The following is a 21,557-nucleotide window of genomic DNA, read 5'->3' on the forward strand; positions in this document are numbered from 1 at the left end:
CTGACAAAAACCTCACTCAATATTGTATTATAGGAGGTGCATGTTTAAAGACTTCTAAATAGAGCATGGAGTCAAGTGGCAATTTAAAACTAGATTCCTTGCAGAATCTCTCACTACAGAAGATAGAGCAAAAAAGGCAGATTTTCTGACCAAAACCAGAAATACAAGAAAAGTGCTTCTTACCCATCCTCCATTCTCTTGGATCCAGGGGTCCAGATGCCTGCTCAGATATGTGGACATCCATGAAACAATGTTCTCTACAAGTCCCTCCATCTCTTTGTCAACACTCTCCACGCTGAGGGCGCCGCCAAAAGAGAAGAATGCCACAATGCGGCCCCAATTCACCCCATCGCGAAAGAGTTCATTCACAACCTGCTCAAAGCTCTGGTATGCAGTGTCAGGGGTGATGTGGAGCTGGGAGGTCAGGTCATTGAATGCCCTACGATATCTCAGTTCGAACTCATCGCCAGCCTCTCGGAGAGCCTCCTTCACGTCTTCGAAGGCTTCACTTCCAAGGGTCGTGGTGGAGTCTTCCGCCGTCACGTGGGTAGCTGCAGATTCCCAAGAAGGACTCCCATTGGGTGTACGACTCAGCTCTGTCGACTCTGGGATCAGTGTCCCATTTTCTTGAAAATCGTGAACACCGGGACAGCAAAGGCTTGCAGGGTATCCTTTCTGCTCCAACTTGTAGGATATAAAGTCAATCACTAGCTCTCGGTTACCATTCGACATATTCACGCTGCACACAGGATCTGGAGGTCCATGGTCCAAAAAACTAAACTGAGCCAAGAACTCCCTGTCTCGAACAATGTTCTTGGGTTCTCAAGAAACTGTCCCAGGGTAGAAGTGCAGAGTCTGCGAAAAGAAACACAAAAAGTAGGTAAGCCAAGGTCACACAGGTAACATTTGCCAAAAATACCTAACCACCATGACATACGATAATCTTCCCTATTTAGGAGAGCGGCTCCTGACGTTAGACACAATGCTGACATTTTTTCCTAGATTTAAAATTTCTCCCTCATCCCAATGCAAATTAGGAAAATTGAATTCCACCTCTTTCGAGCACATAATCTCCTTAGTACGATCTCAAATGTTGGCATACACAAACAGCAAAATAGCACAGCAAATTAGCATAAAGCGGTCTAACAAACGACACCAATCTCACTAGTCTAGGCTGTTGGAAAATACAGATCTTACAAACTATAAAGTCCCTCGCCGGTAGAATGTATTGCGACAACTGCTAAGGAATAGCCGAGCTACCTGGAATCCCCGGGCGTGTCCCTATAAAACAAACGGTACTGGAAGCAAGTCCCTCGCCGGTAGAATGTATTGCGACAACTGCTAAGGAATAGCCGAGCTACCTGGAATCCCCGGGCGTGTCCCTATAAAACAAACGGTACTGGAAGCAGAACGAATCGGCGATAAGATAACTTTCTCAAGGCCTCAACAGCAGTCTCAGCTGAATACCGAGCCAAAGCCAGCGGGTGTATGTCCCAGAAGAGAAGCTTCTGGCTGCCAGAAATGACAGCACCTTGCAGTGTGTGCGAGGGACACTATTAGCCATCCGAGAAACGGACCTTAACAAACCTCCGCCTTCTCATCGTCACGTGGGTTGCACGTTCGGACGTGTCTGGGAAGTCACGTGCCTCCGGTTACGCACTTCTGCTTCGTTGTCTTTAGAAGGCGTTGCACGAACACGAGCGGGAAGACTAGCAGCCTCGTGACCGGCAGGGGAAGGCCAGAGCTTAAGACATAGTGTAGTGGACCAGAGCCGATGAACACCGTCTTTCCTCCTACTAAACGAATTTGCTTTACAGTAGGTCTCATAGCTCTCAGCCTTCCATTGGCCCTGGGCGGGTGAAAACACCCGATTTTGTATTTGGCGGGTGAAATGCTCATTGAATCCTATGGGCATGTGGAAGCTTGGCAGGTACTTGCCAAAAAGCATGCGAGTTGAGAGGTATGAGGTCTTAATACTATTGCATACTTAGTTGTTATGCTATGGCCAGTGCGTTAAGTGGGGTAAGAAATATTGGGGGGCCCTCATTTGGGGGCATGACTTCCATGGTGGGCATGGCCTAAATAGTGCACAAACCATAGTATGGTGCGCAAATGTATGTAAGCATTTATATATTTGTATGTGTACCTTACAATGGTTTGTGTACTTTCAAGCCACCTTTTATAAACATAGAAATATGTTAGAAATATGTACAATATTTCTATGTTTATAAAAGATGGCTTGAAACGTTCACAATTCCAGCCATCTTTTATAAAGCATTGAGTACGGACAAAACCTGAGGTGTCTTTGTCCATCAACAAAGTCTTTTTATAAAAGATGGCTTGAACTGTGTACTTATATGTTACATATTTCTATGTTTATTAAAGATGGCTTGAAAAGTACACAATTCAAGCCATCCTTTATAAAGCTTTGCCAACGGGGAAAGACGGCTGGTGATCTGTGCTCTGAAGAGCAGATCGATCACCAAGCCCGAGGCATCTTTGACCGCCGGGTTCCCTGAGGGTCAGTGACTGGGCCTGGGTGGGGAAACAAAGGCAAAATAACTTCCTCTTGTGACCTCACGCGAGGGGTTACAAGAGGAAGTTAGAGTGACTGACCAGTGCCAGCCAGCCACAGTGTCTTTTGGTAGGCACATCTCACATCACTGCTATGGCTGTGGCAGGATAATGTATCCTGCCATGGCATGGTGGGACCGGGGGCCACGGCTCAGCCCCACTTTTTGAAGACTGCTAGGGCCCCTACCCGGCCCACCTAAAGCACTGGCTATGGTAAGCATGCAGGCTCGTATTATGCTTCTCTCTCTCTAATGTGAGAGAACAGCATCATTGAAAAAACACATAAACTTTAAACATGACTACATTTCCCAGGATCTCTCGCAGAAATGGGCCATTTAACCAGCCAAAACACGTGACCATTTGGCCTGCCCCGCGGTGGAGTTATTTCGGTGTATTTGGCTGAGCACGGGCATCCCTCTGTTCCCAGGTGAATTTCCAATATTCAATGATTACATGATGGAACTGTCAGTGGCTACCTTCCCTTTCCATGAAACGGAACTGGCTTTTTCATTTTAAAAAAACTATCGGGACGTGGGAGAGAGGTCCCAATTCTGTGACAGTCCCGGCAAAATCCTGACATCGGTCACCTTAGCAGAGAGGGTTATTTTGTGGATCTCTAATGTGCAGCATAAGGGGGAGATGTGTTTGGTGCAGCGGGGCATACTTGCATTGCAGCACCCTTAGCACATTGCCATCATTACACACGCGGGAAGACAGGACCTTGGAGCAGCATTTTGGTGGAGAGCTGATGAACACAGGCATACTTGAGCATTTATCATGTGACACATTTAGTGACAAAGACTATTTGCTCCAGTATAAAGGAGCAGTTTATCTTGTGCAGCAGGTATATTTGGGCAATTGTAATGTGTAGCAGATGAGGCTAATGTTTTTTTTGCATTGGTAAACTTAGGTATTTGACCTGTACAGAGAGCTGAGGAAGTATGGGATTTGTTGTCTTGTACAGCGGGGGGGCATATGGGTATTTGACCAGGGAACAGGTGTACTTTACAATGGTACAGAGTTGGGATTTGCTATGTGCAAAGAATTGATTGGGAGTTGGGTGAGATTTGCCTGCCCAGAGCCATACATGCCAACATTCCGATGCACCTGGGAGGGAGATTATGTCAGAGAAATTTGGACACGTACATTTTCCCATATGATTGCATTGGGCCAGAATTATTTTAGGCGGGAGAACGTGAAAAATAGCATATTTTTCACTGAAAAGTCAGGAGGGTTGGCATGTATGCAGAGGGAATATTTGGAGATTCGTCCTGGCAGTAGAAGTGTAGGATGGATGTTATTTGTACTGTGCAGAGATAAATACATGTTCTGGCATAGGTTTGTTTAGTCCTGTGCAGAGTGGTGGATTTTCGCTGTACAGAGGTGCAGATTTCTTATGGTTTTGTGCAGAGAGGCGAATTGCAGTAAACCATGTTACATTTTGGGTTTGGGTTTTGTGTTTGGGTTTTGTGAAGAGCGTCTCCACATGTTTGTAAGTTGAAATGTGAAAGTGTAGCATCTTTGTGGGGCTTTGTAAAGGGGCACATGGTTTTTATAAAGGAGGGGTGTATGGTCCTTGTAAAGGGGAATTCTAACTACCTTCAACAAAGGGGCATATGGCTTTGTAGAGGTGGTTTTGTATGGTGGCAGGGTGTAGGTGTTGGATTTGAGGAAGGGCAGCTGGATAGAGCTTTGTAGTACAGGGGTCTACATGACACCTTGTGAGAGATGTTATGGAAGATGCAATGTAAGGGTGGGACAGAATTGCTTCTTGTCATTGCTTTTTCGATGGTGCTTTGCAGAGAATATATCAGGATTGTACTTTGTTAGAGGTGATTTGGATGGAGGTATAGAGAAGGTATCACTTTTGATCTCTGCAAAACGTTTTCAGATGGTGCTTTGTAGAGAGGGCAACTGTATTGGGCCTTGGGTGAGGATGTTTTTTTCGTGAGGCATCTGAGCCTTGTTTGAATCTGCCTTCAAAAGTGCATTTGCTAAGAGATGAGTTGACTATCTTGAGAAGGGCAGCAATGGGACCGCTGTCTCAGACTGCACACAAATCACTCAGAGTCGTAGAGACAGTTCAAGGGTCTTTATTTTTTTCCTTTGTGGGCAATAAGGCTGCCCGCCTCTTGCCTATTTTTTAACCCCCCCCCTAACCTAGGAGTCCGTAACCCCTGGATGGTGCTAGCGAATGTTGACTCCTACTGTCCAGCCCGCCCCTCTACTATTTTTAACCCCCCCCCTAACATAGGAGTCCGTAACCCCTGGATGGTGCTAGCAAATGTTGACTCCTACTGTCCAGAAGCTTATCTTATACTTCAGATGATATGCTAAAATGGTGGCTGTCTAATCTCCCTAAGGGTCTTCCTAAATGTAACTAATCTTTCCATTAGTTAGTGTTTCTGATCCAAATTGGGATAGTGCCTTGCATTTACTCTCTTGGATTGAGGATGGTTCACTCACATCCATGGTACCTCGTCCATTCTACGTTTACTAACACCCCTCTTCTTTATACCTCCTATCATTCTTCTGCCCCTCTCCGATGTTTCAATCCTTAGTTCTTGCCACCACCCATTGCCTTTACTCTCCTCCTCCCCTCTACTTATCTCCTCCCACTACTTATCTCCTCCTCCCACCAGTTACTGCGCACCCTTCTTTCATTCTATTTGAAAGTCCTGAAAAGGGGGCTTAGCCTGCCCACTTTCTCTGCGCGGATCTGCCTTCTATCATGTATTCCGGCACCCCTTGCAGTGGGGTTCACCAGTAAGTTTCTCTCGGGAGGCTGGATTTGTAGGGTTTACATTGAGGGTAGTTAAGAGCTATTTGGCTTCTGCTTGTAGTCTAGAAGAACCTGGTTATCTTGACGCCTACAGCTACCAGGAGCTACTTGTGGCTCCCTAAACCAACCCATGCCATACAAAAATACCTATGTGACATTCATTTTTTGTGTTTGGGATGACCGATAAGTGAAAATTAGGACACATCTATATGACTTTAAAATCATAAGAGGTAATACAAAATTGTCAAAATGTTAAGTTTGTATCTTTTTGTGGAAGTTCAAGTTGCATAAAACTATTTACTAGCTCTGCGTTACCCAGTGGTAGCTCCTGCTCACTGGTTAATGTCTGATACCCAGGAACTGCTTTTAGCTCATGCTAATCCAATCTTAATTTCATTCAGTGTGGCTGCATAGATCTACAAATCCTCTCCCCCTGTTGCGCAGTACTGGCGCTTCTGGCTTCGCCTCAGCTCTCATCTGTAGCTTTCTGGCCCAGGTTGTCCTATTGGCAGTGCTGAATTCTTTTCTTTTGGTGCTGAGTCATGACCTCTAGTGCAGATTTTAAAAAAAAGTAATAGACAGGGACATGCGAGTATCTCTTTTACGAGGTGAAGCTGGATATAAGGGTCTGCAAGCAAACATGCTGGCACTAAGTGTTAGGAAAGATTTCCATTGCATGTGTAATTTTCCCTCCAATTGTGTAGCCCCCAACGTTTTGCTGCTGTTAAACACCATAGTCTGACTTTGCCAGAGGAGCACAGCCTTCCGCTGCACTCCGCTGGGCTTTTCGCTCACTTTATTATGGGGAAACTGACATGCCCTTAAAGACAGTCAGTACTGGGAGACTTTGTTTGCCTTAGTACTTGTCAATGAAGCATCCTTTCCAGTATGGTGCACTTTGGTCTTCCTGTCATTTCTAAAGGCGCTAGATACTCTCAAAGGATATTTTAGGAGAAGCGCAGGTGTGCCTTGAACAGGGCTGGTGGCAGCCTATCGTTTCATGTATTTTTAACCCTTTCCTGCCAGGTAAACCGCGTTTACCGCGTTTGGCACAAATAGGTGGACTGGCTCCAAAATGGCCATGCCACGAGTTTTTTTTTGTCCTGTCCTTTGGCCATCTCGCCCCTTCATCTTCCCCAAGTCAAGCCGACCCAGGGGTGTGTGTGGGGGTGTGTGTGTGTGTGTGTGTGTCAAGGATGTGGGCTGGACTGTCTGGTTCCAATACATATCCTGAGAGTCTGGCGTGCTGTGAATGCCTGGGACCAACGTGGTCCATGATTGGTCCACGTATGGTATGCCTTTATGTGAACAGATCTTCCATTGGTTCCTCTTCGTTTTGGCGCAAAGGAGATTTTGGATAAGAGAAGGCTCCAAACACCCATACCAGGTCGATCTCTGGAGTTCTCACTGAAAGAAGGACGGGATCCAAGTATCCTGAAACTAAGAAGCCGAGTCGAGGAACCGCTGGTGACCCACTGGAAGGTTTGGCACCCTGAGCCAGCTGTTGTCCCGCTGGACCCCTCTGCATCTGATTGAACTAGAAGGTCTGCAAAGACGCTTCGACCGATTAGAATAGTTGGACCAACTATTCTTGGCACCTTCATCAAACCCTGCAAGTAAGCCTTCTCGGAAGTGTCCCTGGGCTGACCAGCGTGCGCAGGACCTTTGCTCTGACACCGCCACCGTTTCGAGGAGACCCTTGAAACTTGGGACATGGCAGGCTCTGTGTTCACGGCACTCTCGCACCGAATTTCGTACACTTGGCATTCCCAGGTCTGGAATAAAGAGAGCGCCCAAACCGGCGTACACACGGTTACTGTGTCACCCGCGGTGGTGATGAATTTCGCAGATGCCTTGCTGCTGTGCCCTTTTGTGCCCTGACGCCTGCTACAGTGAAACCAGCCTGATCCATCCACCAGGAGCTGAGAAATCGCCACTGTCCCGCCAAGGAATCATCGCTGTAACTTCGCAGCTGAAAGCCGCAGAGCTGCACAACTGCCGCATTTGAACCTGCAACCGAAGTGGATTCAACTGCCGAAATCTGGTCCGGAGTGCGCCGGTGGTCAGTGAGCACTTGCAACCCTTACCGGTGGCCCCTAGCGCATCCACCCATTTTTACACACGAGTGTCCCCCGTGTGCCACTTTTCTTTCCACAGATATCGAACCATTCCCAACTCCTGGAACCTGTTCTGCCCCTGTTGGGGAGACCCGCCACGAATAGTGGGAACTTATTCTGCATCACCTAACCCACCTTCCTGAGCTGCTACAGACCCTACAAGAGACCCCAGTTTCGCCCATCTGCACTATCGCATGCACCCGCACCTGAAAGTACATTTGAGCACCAGGCTCCTCTCAACTTAGGGACTGGACTGCCTTTCAGTTAGGTATTGAACTCTGCAGAACTGCCTTAAGATAATTTGCACTACTTGCTTCCTTCCCTTGCAGGTTGTGGACCCATTCTGTGCGTTTAACTGTTTAGGCTACTTGGTCTTGTATATATGTATTGTAGTAGGATCGTATTGGTTTAAAAGTATTACTGTTGATAATTACTGTGTGTTAAAACTCAAAGGCCTTGAATAAATGTATTTGTATTTTTAATATATATGTACACCTGACTGGGAGTGATTTGTAAGTATCCTTTACTCTGTGTGCTCATTGAGGTCTTTCAGTAACCCTCACCCCTCCTGAGACCTAGTCTTGACCGCTGCCAATGCTACCTTGATTGGTCTGGCTTGTCCAGAAGGTTACCCTGTTCCAAGAAACTAGGCTGGCCTTCTGAACCTCTGCCCACCAGGTCAGAGTTCAGAAATCCATCTTAACAAGGCGGGAGGTGTGCGGAGTAGCCCCTGAGATGCCTGGAACTTTCCGGGTAGGAGTTGTGCCAGAGCCGGTGCCTGGACGGCTCAGTGGGTGGCAGGCTGGTGAGACGCTCGGGGCCCCACTGGACCGGGACTGGGGGGGCCAGTGACAACTCTGCTGGAGGCTGCCTGCGGACCCTGTAGCACAACTGGGCACATCGCTTTTCTTTTTCTTTTCTCTCCCATCGTCCCAGTCGAGGCACTCCTTACAGTGCTGCCCCTTTGGTGTGACTGCCTTCCCAAGTTGGCTGCCCTAGACCGGATGTGAGAGGCCCCTTGCACTTGCGCATAAAAATACAAGAGTCGAACCCTCCAGCAATTGGTTCCCAAGTTCATAAAGGGAAGAAAAGGAAGATAAAATAACAAACCATAGATGTGCAAAAGGGAATTTACCTCGTAATACAAAGAAAAAAGAAGGTAAATAGGAACAAAGGGGGAAGCTGCTTAAAGAGGGACAGGGCCACCGTTGCCTACTCCTCGCATGCATCTGTGATCTTAACCCTAAAGCGACTTAGTGCACATATTGCTTGTGACCCGTAAGGGGGCAACGGTATAAGTGCCTGAAGCACTGGCAGCAGCAAAGTGAACAACAGGTATCCCGATTTGTCTTTACCACACCACAGCGGCCCAACACTTAAATGAGCAGCCCCCTTCCCAAATCACTGGCTGGATTCGGTCCCGAAACACATCTGGATATTTACGAGAGGTGCGCAGGGTCAACTGCTCTTGCTACATACAGCAAGAGTGTGTAGGGTAGAGTGGATGCCTCCACAGGGAGCTAAATTGAGCGCCACCCAAACTACTGTTGATAGCTACGCTAGGGGCCCGGGACGAGCACCTGGGGCATACATGGCGTCCCCGCAAGCAAAAGAAGCGGACACCATTGAGATGCATAATTGGGTGATATACGCCATTGCAGACTTGAAGGCCACGTTAGGCAATCAAACTGAAGCTGTCAAGATCGATGTGGTCCTACTACAACAGGACGTCCGGAACCTGGCTGAAAGAACTACGACTCTGCAGACTCAGACAAAAGAAAACACTGCAGAGCTCCATTTAGCAAGCACCAATGTGCTTCTTCTGCAGCAGAAGGTCAGCCAGCTAGAAAATAAAGTGGAGGACGCTGAAGGAAGGGCCAGCAGAAACAATGTCTACATTGTCGGCCTGCCAGAGGGCGAAGAAGGCAATGACCCGACAACATACATTGAAAATATGCTTTTACATGAAATTGGTCCTGGGAACCTTTCACAAGGCTTTGCAATTGAAAGGGTGTGCATAGAGCCCTCACCAGACGCCCACCTCCAGGAGCCCCTCGCCCCAGATCTATAATTGCAAAGGTTCTGAACTACAAAGAAAGGGAAAAGATCCTTTCTTATTCCAGACAAGGGGGTATACTGCGGAGACCCTCAGCAGACCTGGCGGTCTACCCCGAATACACCTTTTTAGGTGCGGAAAAGCAGAGCACAATTTTATGCGGCCAAGTCGAGACTCAGAACGGCTGGCCTGAAATATATGTTGATTTATTCTGCATGCTTAAAGGTCCTGTACAAGAACCAAGCTCCGTTCTTCGACCTCCCATAGGAGGCATACGATTGGATGGATAGAGAGCTGATAAGACCTCACTCTGGAGACGCAGACACTCATCAGGGAATCGTTGAGCCTACTGGGAATAAACATTAAAGATGTGCCTACCCCTGTTACACCCAAATGGTTTTGCCGAGTCTCGTGACCCAGAATCGATCCTCAGGACAAATAGATCACTGACTGGGCGACGCAGCGTGTTTTTCTGTGGCTCTGGTTTTCACAGGGGGACTCTCCTTAAGCTTTGACAGCCATCCCTATGGAGACGGACCTGGCCAAGAGCTGTTGGTTATGATGCCCTCGAACGGCTCGCTTTCTTTTTTATAGTTCTTTTTCTTCTCTCTTTTTCAGGGGCACTTATTCATGTGCCCACCTGCTGCGCACAAGCCTCCGGTTTACGTACCTCAAGGCATAAATTAGTTTTGCAAACTTGATTAACAGAAATTGCTAAATAAAAAAAAAAAATGTTTAGCAATCCAACCAAAATGGTTAGTAATTTTGATATCTTTATTTTTAAAGGGACAAGTAGTTAATTGCAACAAGGCAATTGCCCAAATAAGGCACAGGTGCGGCTAACAAATCAATGTATTACAGCAGTAATCTCCAGGCCTTTTTAACCGGGCAGAGGAGGCACCATCCATTTATTACGTTGACGCTGAAACAACAATTAGAAGGCTTCATGGCTGCAGGCTATCAGTGCAGGCACAACTGCTAAAAAATGGCTAGGAATAATATATCTCCAGCCAATCATCAAACAGGATAAATATCATTCCCAGACACTTGATGCCACACAGCCTGTGGGTATATGTATGCCTACTAAATGCTCTTTGACGTGAGGGCAGCAACAGATCATTGCATTCCAGGGGCAGCATCATGGCCTTTCAAACTTTATAGTTGAAAGGGGCCTGAGACTCAGGGCGTTCCCCAGCAGCTGCCTGTATGTTAGCAGTCATGAATCGTATGGCATGGAAACAAACATCTTATATTCCATTCTTTAAATGTGCACTTTGCAGTGCACACATAAGCTGCACTAGCTGGAGTCCTTCAGGCCATCACCTTCCTTGGGCCTCTCTGGTATCTAAAAGTGTTCTTATCGCCTTGTTGCATTTTTAGTCCAGTGGCTCTGCAATAGCCCCTTGCTACTACAGTAGGATTTCAGTGGAAGTTTAGTGTTTCAGTTCTCTGCTGTTTGGCAGTCTTGTGATAATCTGCAGCTATTAACCCCCTGGCTGTATTTTATGGTCTTCATTAGAATGTACGCACAGGTGCCTCAGACTTTCTCAGCTCCAAAAGGGGCCCTGCAAAGATCATATTGAAATGGGGCCGCCGAGCCATGACTCCGCAGGCCCTGCTGTAATCCTGCGCATAAAGACATTTAGAAGGCCTCCTGCCTACAGGTTGTATCATCATTGCCAGGTTGAGCATTAGCAAATGGCTGGGAATAATATATCTCCCGCCAATCATGGCGGGAGAAATATTTCCAGACACTTGATAGCACCCAACCCGCACTGATAACGCAGCCAGACCTGCCTAACTTCTGGTATTATTCTGTATCCCATGGGTATTTCATGCTCTTCTCTGGGTCTCCAGGGAAGAGCATAAAGCCTCTGGGATTGTCAGGGCCTGCAATAAAAGCAGTGCTTTTCGTCCCTCAGCAGTGATCAGAGGATGTCTGTGATGGAAAGAGTGCACACTGCTGCTCAGTCTACAAAGTGTACAGGGCTCCCATCGAGGCATTTAAAGAACCAACACCTCTTTGTTATTAGGAAGTGATCAGAAAGGAGCAGGGATTGGCTATTTTGAACAAGAAAGCCCAAATAAAGGTCCTGCTAGTTATCTTGCCTATGTATAGCGTCTCCTGCCAAAGTTATGACAGTATTTTTTTGTCATGGCGCTTTAAGTATTGAGAGATCCATTACACCTTAAGGTTATTTTTGTAAGCATGTGCCCCCTTTTTCAATATAGGACAGACAAGGACAGAATTTATAGTAATTAGAGGTGCAGCAAAGCATGGACCGCAGAAATCTCAGGGTTTTTGATTTTCAAATGTAGGTAGGTCGCCTGCATGAATACCTTGTAAATGTTGTTTGAAGTATAGTACAGCAGCAAATCACTGCAGCCCCATGCTTCAAAGAACATTAAGAAGGCAATATGCCTGCAGGCTGTTATCAGTGCTAGGGCAGTGTGAGTCCCGCACTAATAACACTGTCTGCAGGCACAAGGCTTTCTAAATGTTCTCTGAAGAGCGAGACTGCAGCAAACCACTGCAGTCCTGCGCTTCAAAGAACATTAAGAAGGCAATATGCCTGCAGGCTGTTACAGTGCCCCAGCACCTACGAAAAATAAAATTTGCATGAACTTACCAGCGGCAACCGCGATGGCTGGAGAATCTGTCTCGAGCTGCCTCTTGCGTGCTCGGCCTCAGCACATGGGCTGCTCTGCGCATGTGTTTACACGGCGCCCGGGCTGCGCACATACAAAAAAAAATGCATCCGTTTCAGCCCAGCCCGGGAGCCGCTGCCTTCGCCTGTGTGTGCTCTGCACCCCAGGCACAGGCTATGCTGACAAAGCCTACATTCCTCACTCTAGAAATCATGTGGCAGTCAGTGCGACATGATTATTGAAATAAAAAGCAAAATGCGATGCAATACCGCTTATTTTATGCCTTGTACCTGAGGGCGGTCGCGAGAAGCGGATACGGCCGAGCATGGAGAACGATGCTGGGCAATTGTTCTTAGTTTGGGAAGTTGGGAGGGGTAAAGGGGACTATGTTTTGCCTGTACGAGAGCCTGAGAGATACCTCAGGAAAGATGGGCTGTCTTGCATACCGCTTTGCAAGGGCAGTGGGCGCCTGCCTGATCAACGAGGCAGGGACTCCTCACAGTACTGGTGATAATTACACTGTAAATTGATAGAATACACTTAGTTTGATCTTCCTACATGAGATACACATGCACAATTGAATAAAGGCAAGATTACTTTTCAGAGATTATTTGCAGATAGCACCACAGTTAGTATTTCCCCCTGCAGTGCTCCCCAAAACCCCTGTTAACCAAATTTTGTGTGGGTAGCAAGGAGTAGCAACGAGTCAGGTATATTAGGCAACAAACAGAATACAAATCTGACCTTCCCCCTCTGAATGGGGGGCAAAATCGGATTGAAAACCTTTGAAATTGAGCACTCAGAACTACTCAATCGATTTGGAAGGAAAAACACAGTGCAGTAAAATCACACATGGAGAAATTGCATTTGCTTAGTTTCACGGTTTTAAAATTACAAAACAGCTTGCAAAATGGGTGAAACACACAAAATCGAAAATCGGTTTTGATGCTAGGGTACAAAGACACCTCACAGGTAGGATATGAAAGTGAAAGGGTAACTCTGAATGAAATGACAGGATGGGCTTTTTAAAGAGGAAGGAAAAATCTGTTTTTAAAATGAAAGCAGTTGCACAGGGAAAATCGGTTTGAAAAGGAAATGACAAGTTTTACTGAGACTATATGTTAGTGACTAGATTATGAACAAGATAAACACTGCCCGTGAAAAGGGTTAAGCTGCAGTTTTAACCCCCTCACGCCATGTGTCTCTTTATGTGGGAATTGATGTATTCAAAATAGTACTAGGGACTTACACAACGGACTAAAAGGATTGGAAAGAATGGTGCTAACACATGGAGATTAAAGGACAGGATACACAGACAATTCTGACAATTTTAAGGATTTTGCTAGTTCTAGGATCTCTATGGGATTGGACCCAATACAAGGTAACAAAGCAAGGGATGCAGTTTGTGGTTACTGGGGAAGCGAAATACTCACAATAAGCACTTGAATAGGGTAGCTTGGACAGCGGACCGAGTTTATGGACAGCGAGGCAAGATCTGGTCACTGCAAACAGCGGCAGGCTCTCCTAGAAGGGGACAGCTGGGCCTAGTCTGGTCACTGGATAGCGAGGTGCATTAGCTGGGCTTTCCTTGAATTATTGGGATTTTTGTGTTTTTTTTCTGGATCAGTGGTTCTGCCTAGATCGGGTCAGCTAGCTCTGGCCTGGCAGTGTAATCTGGAATCTTGTAGGGTGAATCGAAATGGCTGCATCTCTGAATGCGCGGGAGCTGGAAAAGTCATAAGAGAGAATCCAGAGCTCCCTATGCCTCCCCTTTATATGAGGAGCATGACATCACAGGATTTTACTATGGGGCAGACTCAAGCTTGACACCTCTTAAAATCGGATAGGTCATCTGATGTCACCGCCTCCCTGGAAGCAGATTGGACTGAAGGAGGTGACTCAGTTTTATGGTGAGTGTCTTTTACAACGTGCTTTGTTCCACCAAAGTTACCTTTGCCAAAATCAGTTATGGAACAAAACACTCATATTTACAAATGTCATCAGGAAACTTATACGTGCAGACTACATATTTTACAAGACACATGCTGATCGAAATCCCAAGACGGTGCGATGCTGTTTATTCATTCTGGCAATCTTCCCCATTTCCATGGAAAATATTTCACCAAAAATTCTACAATTGTATATATGTATACATATTACCACTGGCCATGTTCTCATTAATTTTCAAAGTTGTACCATGTAGGCTTTCCCCAGAATTGGTATTTTCCTGGCGTTTGCAGCCCCAACATGCTAGGAAAACCTACAATGTCTTATTTTAATGGCGCAAACCTGACATTTAAATGTTCATAATTTCACATTAATATGTGTTTTGATTACTGAAATAAATGTCATAAAGTGAATAGTCTCTGAAATCAACTAGTGAAATCAACTAGGCTGGCTTTGTTTTCCAAATATTGGCATTCCTTTCCAGCCCACAGCCAAATGTCAGGCTCTGGTCAGTGTAGCCCATTGTTGCCATGGATTGGCCTTTGAAGTCCTTCAGTTTAAGTTGAGGGGAGGCGTTGCCAGGAATTCACACCTATGTACCCTGGCAGTCCATTGTCTCAGGCTGGAGCAGTGCCGCTTCATCTGACCAAGGGTCTATATTCTCCCCCTTAGTCTATTCATAATTTCCAGGGGGCTGGTCCACTTGGGAAAGGTGATTCTGTTGCCAGGAAAGGCAGGGCCCTTCGAAGCCACACAGTAATCTTATTTATTTATTTTTCTGTCTTTAACCAAAAAGCAAGTCTTTTGGGAATAAATACCCTGTATATATTTTAAAGCAAACCCCCATCACATTTTTATGCAAGCACAAAGCCTTAGTTTAACATTTCACTTTTAAAAAGGCATTGTCTTGTTTGGCAAAAGCACCATTTTACACGTGGGTTGATATTCCTTAAATGTCCCTTTACAAAATGCGTTTTTTCCTCATTTCTGTATTCTGAGCATTTCCATGGCCCTAGTCAATTTCTGCTACACAGGAATCTGTTCAATGCAAGGGTCCTTTGAAACTGACATAAGTAAAGAGAGAGAGGGCTTCTTCTTAAGGGTTTGCCTGTATTATTTTGTTGCAAAAAGTAAAGCGTGGAGTGAAGTTCTCTATTTCACAGATTTTGCCTGACACAACATGCCATTCAGTGAGGAATTCCCCCATTTGCTGGTGTACACCCTGAATATGCATGAACATGGATGTGTCTTATTGGAACCAAATTGTTATGTTGAAAAGATGGAAAGGGCGTCAGTGCGCCGTCATTTTAAATGCAGAACGTTTTCTTTTTCAGTGGGAAGTTTTGAGCTGGCAGCATAGCAGCACTGTCTTTGAATTCTTTTCTTTGTTGCACATGAAGAAAACACTGGCAGCCATTCTCGGGGTGTTCCATGATCCATCTCGCCCCATATGTGCTCGGCAAAAACAGCCTAGCCATTATTTTTGTAACTGCAAAGCGCAGTTTTAATGCAAGGGAATAGCGCTCAGCAGAGCCAGCGCAGCCATTCTTCTTGTAACTGCTGAAATGCAGTTTGGTGGTGCAGGGGAGTTCTGCTGGGCTGGTAAATGTACCCCACAGGAGGCGCTCAGAAAGAGGTGTGATGAATGTTGGGAGAGGCTAGGCAAATACACTACTCCACATTTATTGAGAGACAACATAAGGAGGGAGACAAGCCGGGCAAGTTACTAGCCTGGTTATATAAAAGTAGGAGCACCGGAGTCCCACCCACTAGATTTGCATGCGGGAAGGGGACCTGTGTCATACCAAAGAGGGTATCAATGCAGTCTTCAGGGAATTGTATCAATCACTTTATCTGGAACGGCCCCAGGTATCACCCGTACACATACAAGAAGTGTTGGATGAGATAAATGTCCCCCGTCTAAACCAGGAGGCGTTTGATGGTTTAGAGGCACCCATCACATTAGATGAACTACAGTGCATAATTAGATCTTTGCCAACGGGCAAAGCCCCAGGCTCAGATGGCTTACCCGGCGAGTTTTATAAGGAATGTATAGAAATCCTAGCTCCTCAGCTCCTAAACGCATTCACCAATTCCTACGAAGCGGGCACTCTCTCCCTTAGTTTAAGGGAATCGATCATTGTTCCCCTCCTTAAACCCCGCAAACCATCCAGAGTGCAGCTCTTACAGGCCTCTGTCCATGCTCAATCAGGATAATAAGATATTGACTGCCACATTAGCGAATAGACTGAAGGTGGTCCATACAATTATACATTCCGACCAAACTGGTTACGTGCCGGGTAGAAACATGGCTTGGAACCTGTGGTGGTTGCACCATGTAATTGATAGCGCAGCATCCTGGGAGACCCCATGCGCTACATCAACGCACTTGCTGTAAGAGCGTTTGATTTGTTGAGATGGGAATTGCTCTATGCAACTCTGCGCAAACTTGGCTTCGGACCTGTGTACATAAAATGGGTACGGCTGGTATATACCCAACCAGTCACAAGAGTAAAGACCGGCAGACACATCTCAGACTCGTGGGAGCTAGAAAAGGGTACTAGGCAGGGGTGCATGCTGTCCCCATTGCTGTACATTTTGGCGATGGAACCGATAGCTCAGTACTTGAGGTCAGAATACATTGTGGCCGGCATAGACATAGATGTCGTAAGTCACCTTATATCAGTGTATGCTGACAACACCTTGCTATACATACAAAACCCAGAGGACAACTTAGAGATGATTATGGAGGCCCTGGGGCAGTTTGCAAAACTATCAGGGATCACGATCAGCATAGATAAAGTATCCCTGTTCCCGTTAGCAGGTTTATCTAAGAGAGCGCAACACACACTCCCGGTCCTGGCACTACAGTGGAGCGTCAGCACGTTCAGATACCTGGAGGTCAACATATATCACAACCCTAAGTCAGAGCATATTAATAACACCCTGAACTCCCTGGAAGGTATTACGAACTCCATAAGGTTCTGGAATAAACTGCCCCTTTCGCTTATGTTAAGAGCGGCCTTGTAAAAAATGGTTGTCCTGCCTAGACTACCTCACTATTTTGTAAATGTCTTGTACCTCATTCCCAAATCTTTCTTCAGGACGTTAGACTCCATTTGTAGGGGATTCCTTCTGGCAAAATGGTAGAAGCAGGATAGCGCTGTCCTCTCTACGTAGACCTTGCAAAGAGGGCGGAATCAGGGTCCCTCATTTTTTAACTGTATTATATAGCAGGACAGCTGCAATTTGTTGTGGACTGGTTAGCAGATTACCCTAACCCAGACACACAGATGCTTTTACCCACAGAGCCTTGCTTCTATCTGAGGGAATTGTTATAGAAAGAGACCCCACGCCCGCCACAGTTCTCACTTGGTGTCTTTAGGGGTGCAAATGTGAGACAGAGCTATCAAACAGATCGGAGTTACGGATCCAATCTCAGTACAGATGCCCTTGGTATCGTCCACCACGCAAGCGCAATTGAAGATACACGCAAACTGGCAACCCAGCGGTGTTGCCACGGTGGGCGACCTGCTGCATGACGCCTCTTTTATACCCTTTAGCGATTTAAGCGAACACACTGGCCTGCACTGAGGCCAATACCTGCTACATTGCACCATCAAGAGGGAGATTGTAGGCAGGTGGCCCACATATGGTGAACTAATGGAAAGGCACTCAATTGTAGATAGCCTGTATGACATCTCAGAGGGATGGCATACCATATCTAGGATATACAACTTCTAACGGGAGAACCCTCCTCCCCACTGAACTAGCAGTGAGACGCAAGTAGGAGGAAGACCTTGGAACACCCTTTGCAGATACACACTGGAAGGAGTTTCTTGTATACCACAAGAGAGTGTCCCGGAACGCTAGATTGCAGCTGACAACTGCTTGTAACACACAGGGCATATGTGACCTTTTTGAGAATCTCCCGTTTCCCTGGAGAAAAAACACAGCACTGCCCTATGTGCAATTCTGAAGAAGCTGGTATGTTACACATGTTTTGGGCATGCCCAACGATTAGGATATACTGGCAGGAGGTGTCAGCCAGAATGGAAAGCGGAGGGCTGGCATTGGACGTGATTTCCCCTGGGGCTTACTAGGTTGTTTCTCATGCCCCAAACGCACAAAGCACATCCATAAAATGAAAGATCTTGCGTACATTTTAGCCAAATGCAGGATTGCTATGGAATGTAAAGCCCCAAGGGGTCCTAATAGAAGGGAATGGTGGCGCGATTTGAAGAAGTGGGCACAGGCTGATGCAGTGGTTTGGAGGAGTGCGGCACACTTTGACCCACCAATAGCTACTGAGGATATTACTGCATGGGACGCCCTATTACAGAGCCTGTATTCCCCGGTGGCTACAGACGCAGACGTGAGGAATACACCTCCATGAATAATCACAAACATCACACTTATTGTAGGTATCCCGAGTCGGGCGCAACTGGGATCACATAAGTTACGGGCTAGTAGTACAGGCTACAGGGGAAGGGAACCGGGGAGGGGGGGAATTGTTGGGGTATGAGGCTAGGGGGGATTCATGTTTGGATAATTTTAATGATGTGCAAGATTGTATTATGGAATGTTCTGTTTTATGTGTATGCAAAATTCAATAAAACCGGTTTTAAAAAAAGAAAATGCACAAAGCTACTGCATATTAATGATTTCCATACAATTTTTGCACACATCGGCTGGATGTCAGTTTACTCTCTTACAAAGGAGAAATCTCATTTTTACTCTTAAGATCACATTTTTGTTGTTGTATGGTTATAAAATAAGCTTTAACAACCCTCCTTAAAAAAACATCATCTTAATTACATTGCAATACATTTTTCCACTTCTTATGAATACACTTAAAACACATACAAAATTAGTTTAGCCAAAAAACAATCAAATTCATATACATTTACCCAAGATCGTAAGTAAGGAAATTAAAGGGGAAAAAAAAACCACAAACAGTTTAGAAACACAACCAGTTACTTTAGTACAAACTCTCTTTAAAAAAGTGAATTGCTGCTGTCGTCCAATGATTAATACCGTGAGAACTCATAACTTGCTGCCAGACCATGCCCACTCCTCCAACAATTTTTTCACCAAGTGATCAAAGTAATGATGATGCCTATAATTTAAAGGTTCCATGTAATAATGTCCCAGCAAAAATGTTGCCGTTTTTTCTGGAGACATTATTACATTCGGGGGACACCCTTGCAACCCTTGTTTTTTTTACAAGGGGAGCACGGGACATCCCTGCAACGAGTCCCCATACATAATGTCACCATATATAAGGTTGCCAATGGCTTTTCCCGGGGACATTATGTATGGGGACATTATGTATAGGGACATTATTACCTGATACCATTCAGGGCCACCCTATGTAGCAGCAGGTGCTGCAGTGACTCAACCTGGCCCTGTTCCAAGCACTAGCAACAAGACCTTAACTCCCACAGGATCCCAGCTTTAGCACCCACAATTTCTTTAGTTGGTAATAGATTGAGTCTTAATCTCATAGCCATTCTACGCCATGAAAGTCTCAGGGATTTGCTTATGTAGGTTGGGGGTGCCCCCACAAGCCTGGCATCAATAAACAGGACTTTAAATCGCTTTTACGGTCTTACTTTTCCAATCGCTTTCTCTTAATTTTATCTTAGTTTTCAAAGGGGAATACAGAAACTCTCAAAGTTTAAAAATAGGGAGTAAAATACTCACACCTCAAAATCTTATCTGGAGCACTGTCTGTTAGTATAATTATGTCTATGTTCTTTTCATAATGTCGTTTTGATAATGGTTTTACTGTCTTTTGTTTTTTTTATGATGTTTGTTATTGAACTTTTCCCATAAATTTATTTTTGTGACTGAAATACATTAAATGGTTTGATTTTTTATTTATACCACCAGACCTCTTTTTCCACTTGATACTAATTGCAGAGATGACTCAATATTATGGTATTGATTTTATTGATGAAGAAGTCATTGATAGCATCACATTTTTCTTGTGAAACTGGAACCACTAGTTCTGGTGGGGGGTTTGAGCATTGCCTGACAGCTGCTCCTGTTAGGGGCTGTTGCAGTGGTTTTGGTATAATAAGTATCTTTGGCTCCAGTTATGAGGATTTGGTGGTTGGACCATAATGCCTTGATTGCGAGGAAGGCTTCTGGATCATTTGTATTACGCCACTGTTTCTTTAATGACCTAATTGTGCATTTGTTACTGTGGAGTTCCTCGGTGTACCAAGAGGCAGAGCGTTTTGTCTTGGCCCAGCTTAGTTTGATTGGCGGATAGGTGTCGGATAACTACTTTCAGGTTTGTCAAGTGTAGTCCCCAAGGGAGGAATTCTTCTCCAAGGAAGGGAAGTTAGAGAATCTTTCTCCCACAGTGTGTACCCGCCAGTTCAGGGCAATGTGGTCAGCACAGTTGAGGAGGGGGTGGAGGAGAAGATGAGGCCTAATGTTTTCCTGTTATCTTGAGTGAGAGAAAGCACACGTTGAGGTAGGCCTACCGATTCAGCTATGGATAAGAGGACTTCACTATTGGTTGGGTTGGTCCCAGAGGGATTGGGGCCTGCCTGAAAGAGGTGATCTTCCTGCAAGGTTGAGGCTACCATGATGAAGTCCTTGATCTCACCTTGGAAGGTACTAAAAGGTTTGAAATTGAGGGGAGCTGGAAGCTATTTAGGTCCTGCTTGTTGCCTCGGAGAGCCTGGTTAGCTTGATACCAACATCTACCAGGAGCTACTTTTGGCTATTCAGGCCAACTGATGTCGAGCAAACACACCTATGTGAATTTAACTTTATGCATTCGGGACAATCTATAAATAAACCTTAGGGCACCTCTATACAAAAGTTAAAGCATATGTGGGGTCGTAAATAATGGACAAAATTATATGTTGCTTCTTATGTGGAACTTGGTATCCGGTTAAATTCTCATACATATTTTCAAAATGGCATTTTGTGGAAAACAAAATGCCGCAATATTTTTTTCTGAATGTTTTATTTCATTATTTATGTTATTTTTTTTGGTTTCGTTAGTAAAAAAAAAAGCGTCAATAAAAAAAAACAGGGGTTTGGGGGCAACCCCCCCATTTAAAAAATAAAATAAAAAAAAAACATTCAGAGAAATACATTTCTACAAAATTGTGTCGAGAAAATGGCATTCGAAAATATGCCATTCGAGAAAGTCACTATAAACCTTGGAACTTAGGTTTGCCGAACGCTATGTTTTAGCTCCTCGTTCCCTAGCGGTAGCTTCTGGTCACTGGCTAATGCTGGATACCGAGGCGCTACCTTTCTGCTGCTGCTAATGAAATTGTAATTTTAGTCCCTGTGCTACACCTGTGAGATGGTTTGTAGATGAGGTGGAAGGTGGTTGATTATTTTTAATGTGAGATGGGGAATTTGTATGTAATGGTTTCCATAGTGTTAAGGGGTGGCCGGC

General features: G+C 45.4%; 1 protein-coding gene across 4 annotated transcripts in view; it reads right to left on the reverse strand.

The window, feature by feature from the left end:
• Positions 1–21,557, reverse strand: part of BCL2L1 (BCL2 like 1) — a 542,774-nt gene that overhangs the window by 89,444 nt on the left and 431,773 nt on the right. Inside the window, exons 1-2 of one of the 4 annotated variants that reach the window (XM_069650983.1) lie at positions 1,578–1,601; positions 184–855 (exon numbers count right to left, since the gene is read on the reverse strand). In XM_069650983.1, coding sequence (XP_069507084.1) covers positions 184–732 — 549 coding nt within the window. In that variant the 5' untranslated portion in view covers positions 733–855; positions 1,578–1,601. Of the gene's footprint in view, positions 1–183; positions 856–1,260; positions 1,602–21,557 lie in introns of those variants that run through there. The other 3 variants (XM_069650981.1, XM_069650980.1, XM_069650982.1) reach the window with 3 other exon arrangements.

The sequence above is a fragment of the Ambystoma mexicanum genome, chromosome 3p (genome assembly GCF_040938575.1).
Source record: "Ambystoma mexicanum isolate Mex_15411 chromosome 3p, UKY_AmexF1_1, whole genome shotgun sequence".
NCBI lineage: Eukaryota > Metazoa > Chordata > Amphibia > Caudata > Ambystomatidae > Ambystoma > Ambystoma mexicanum.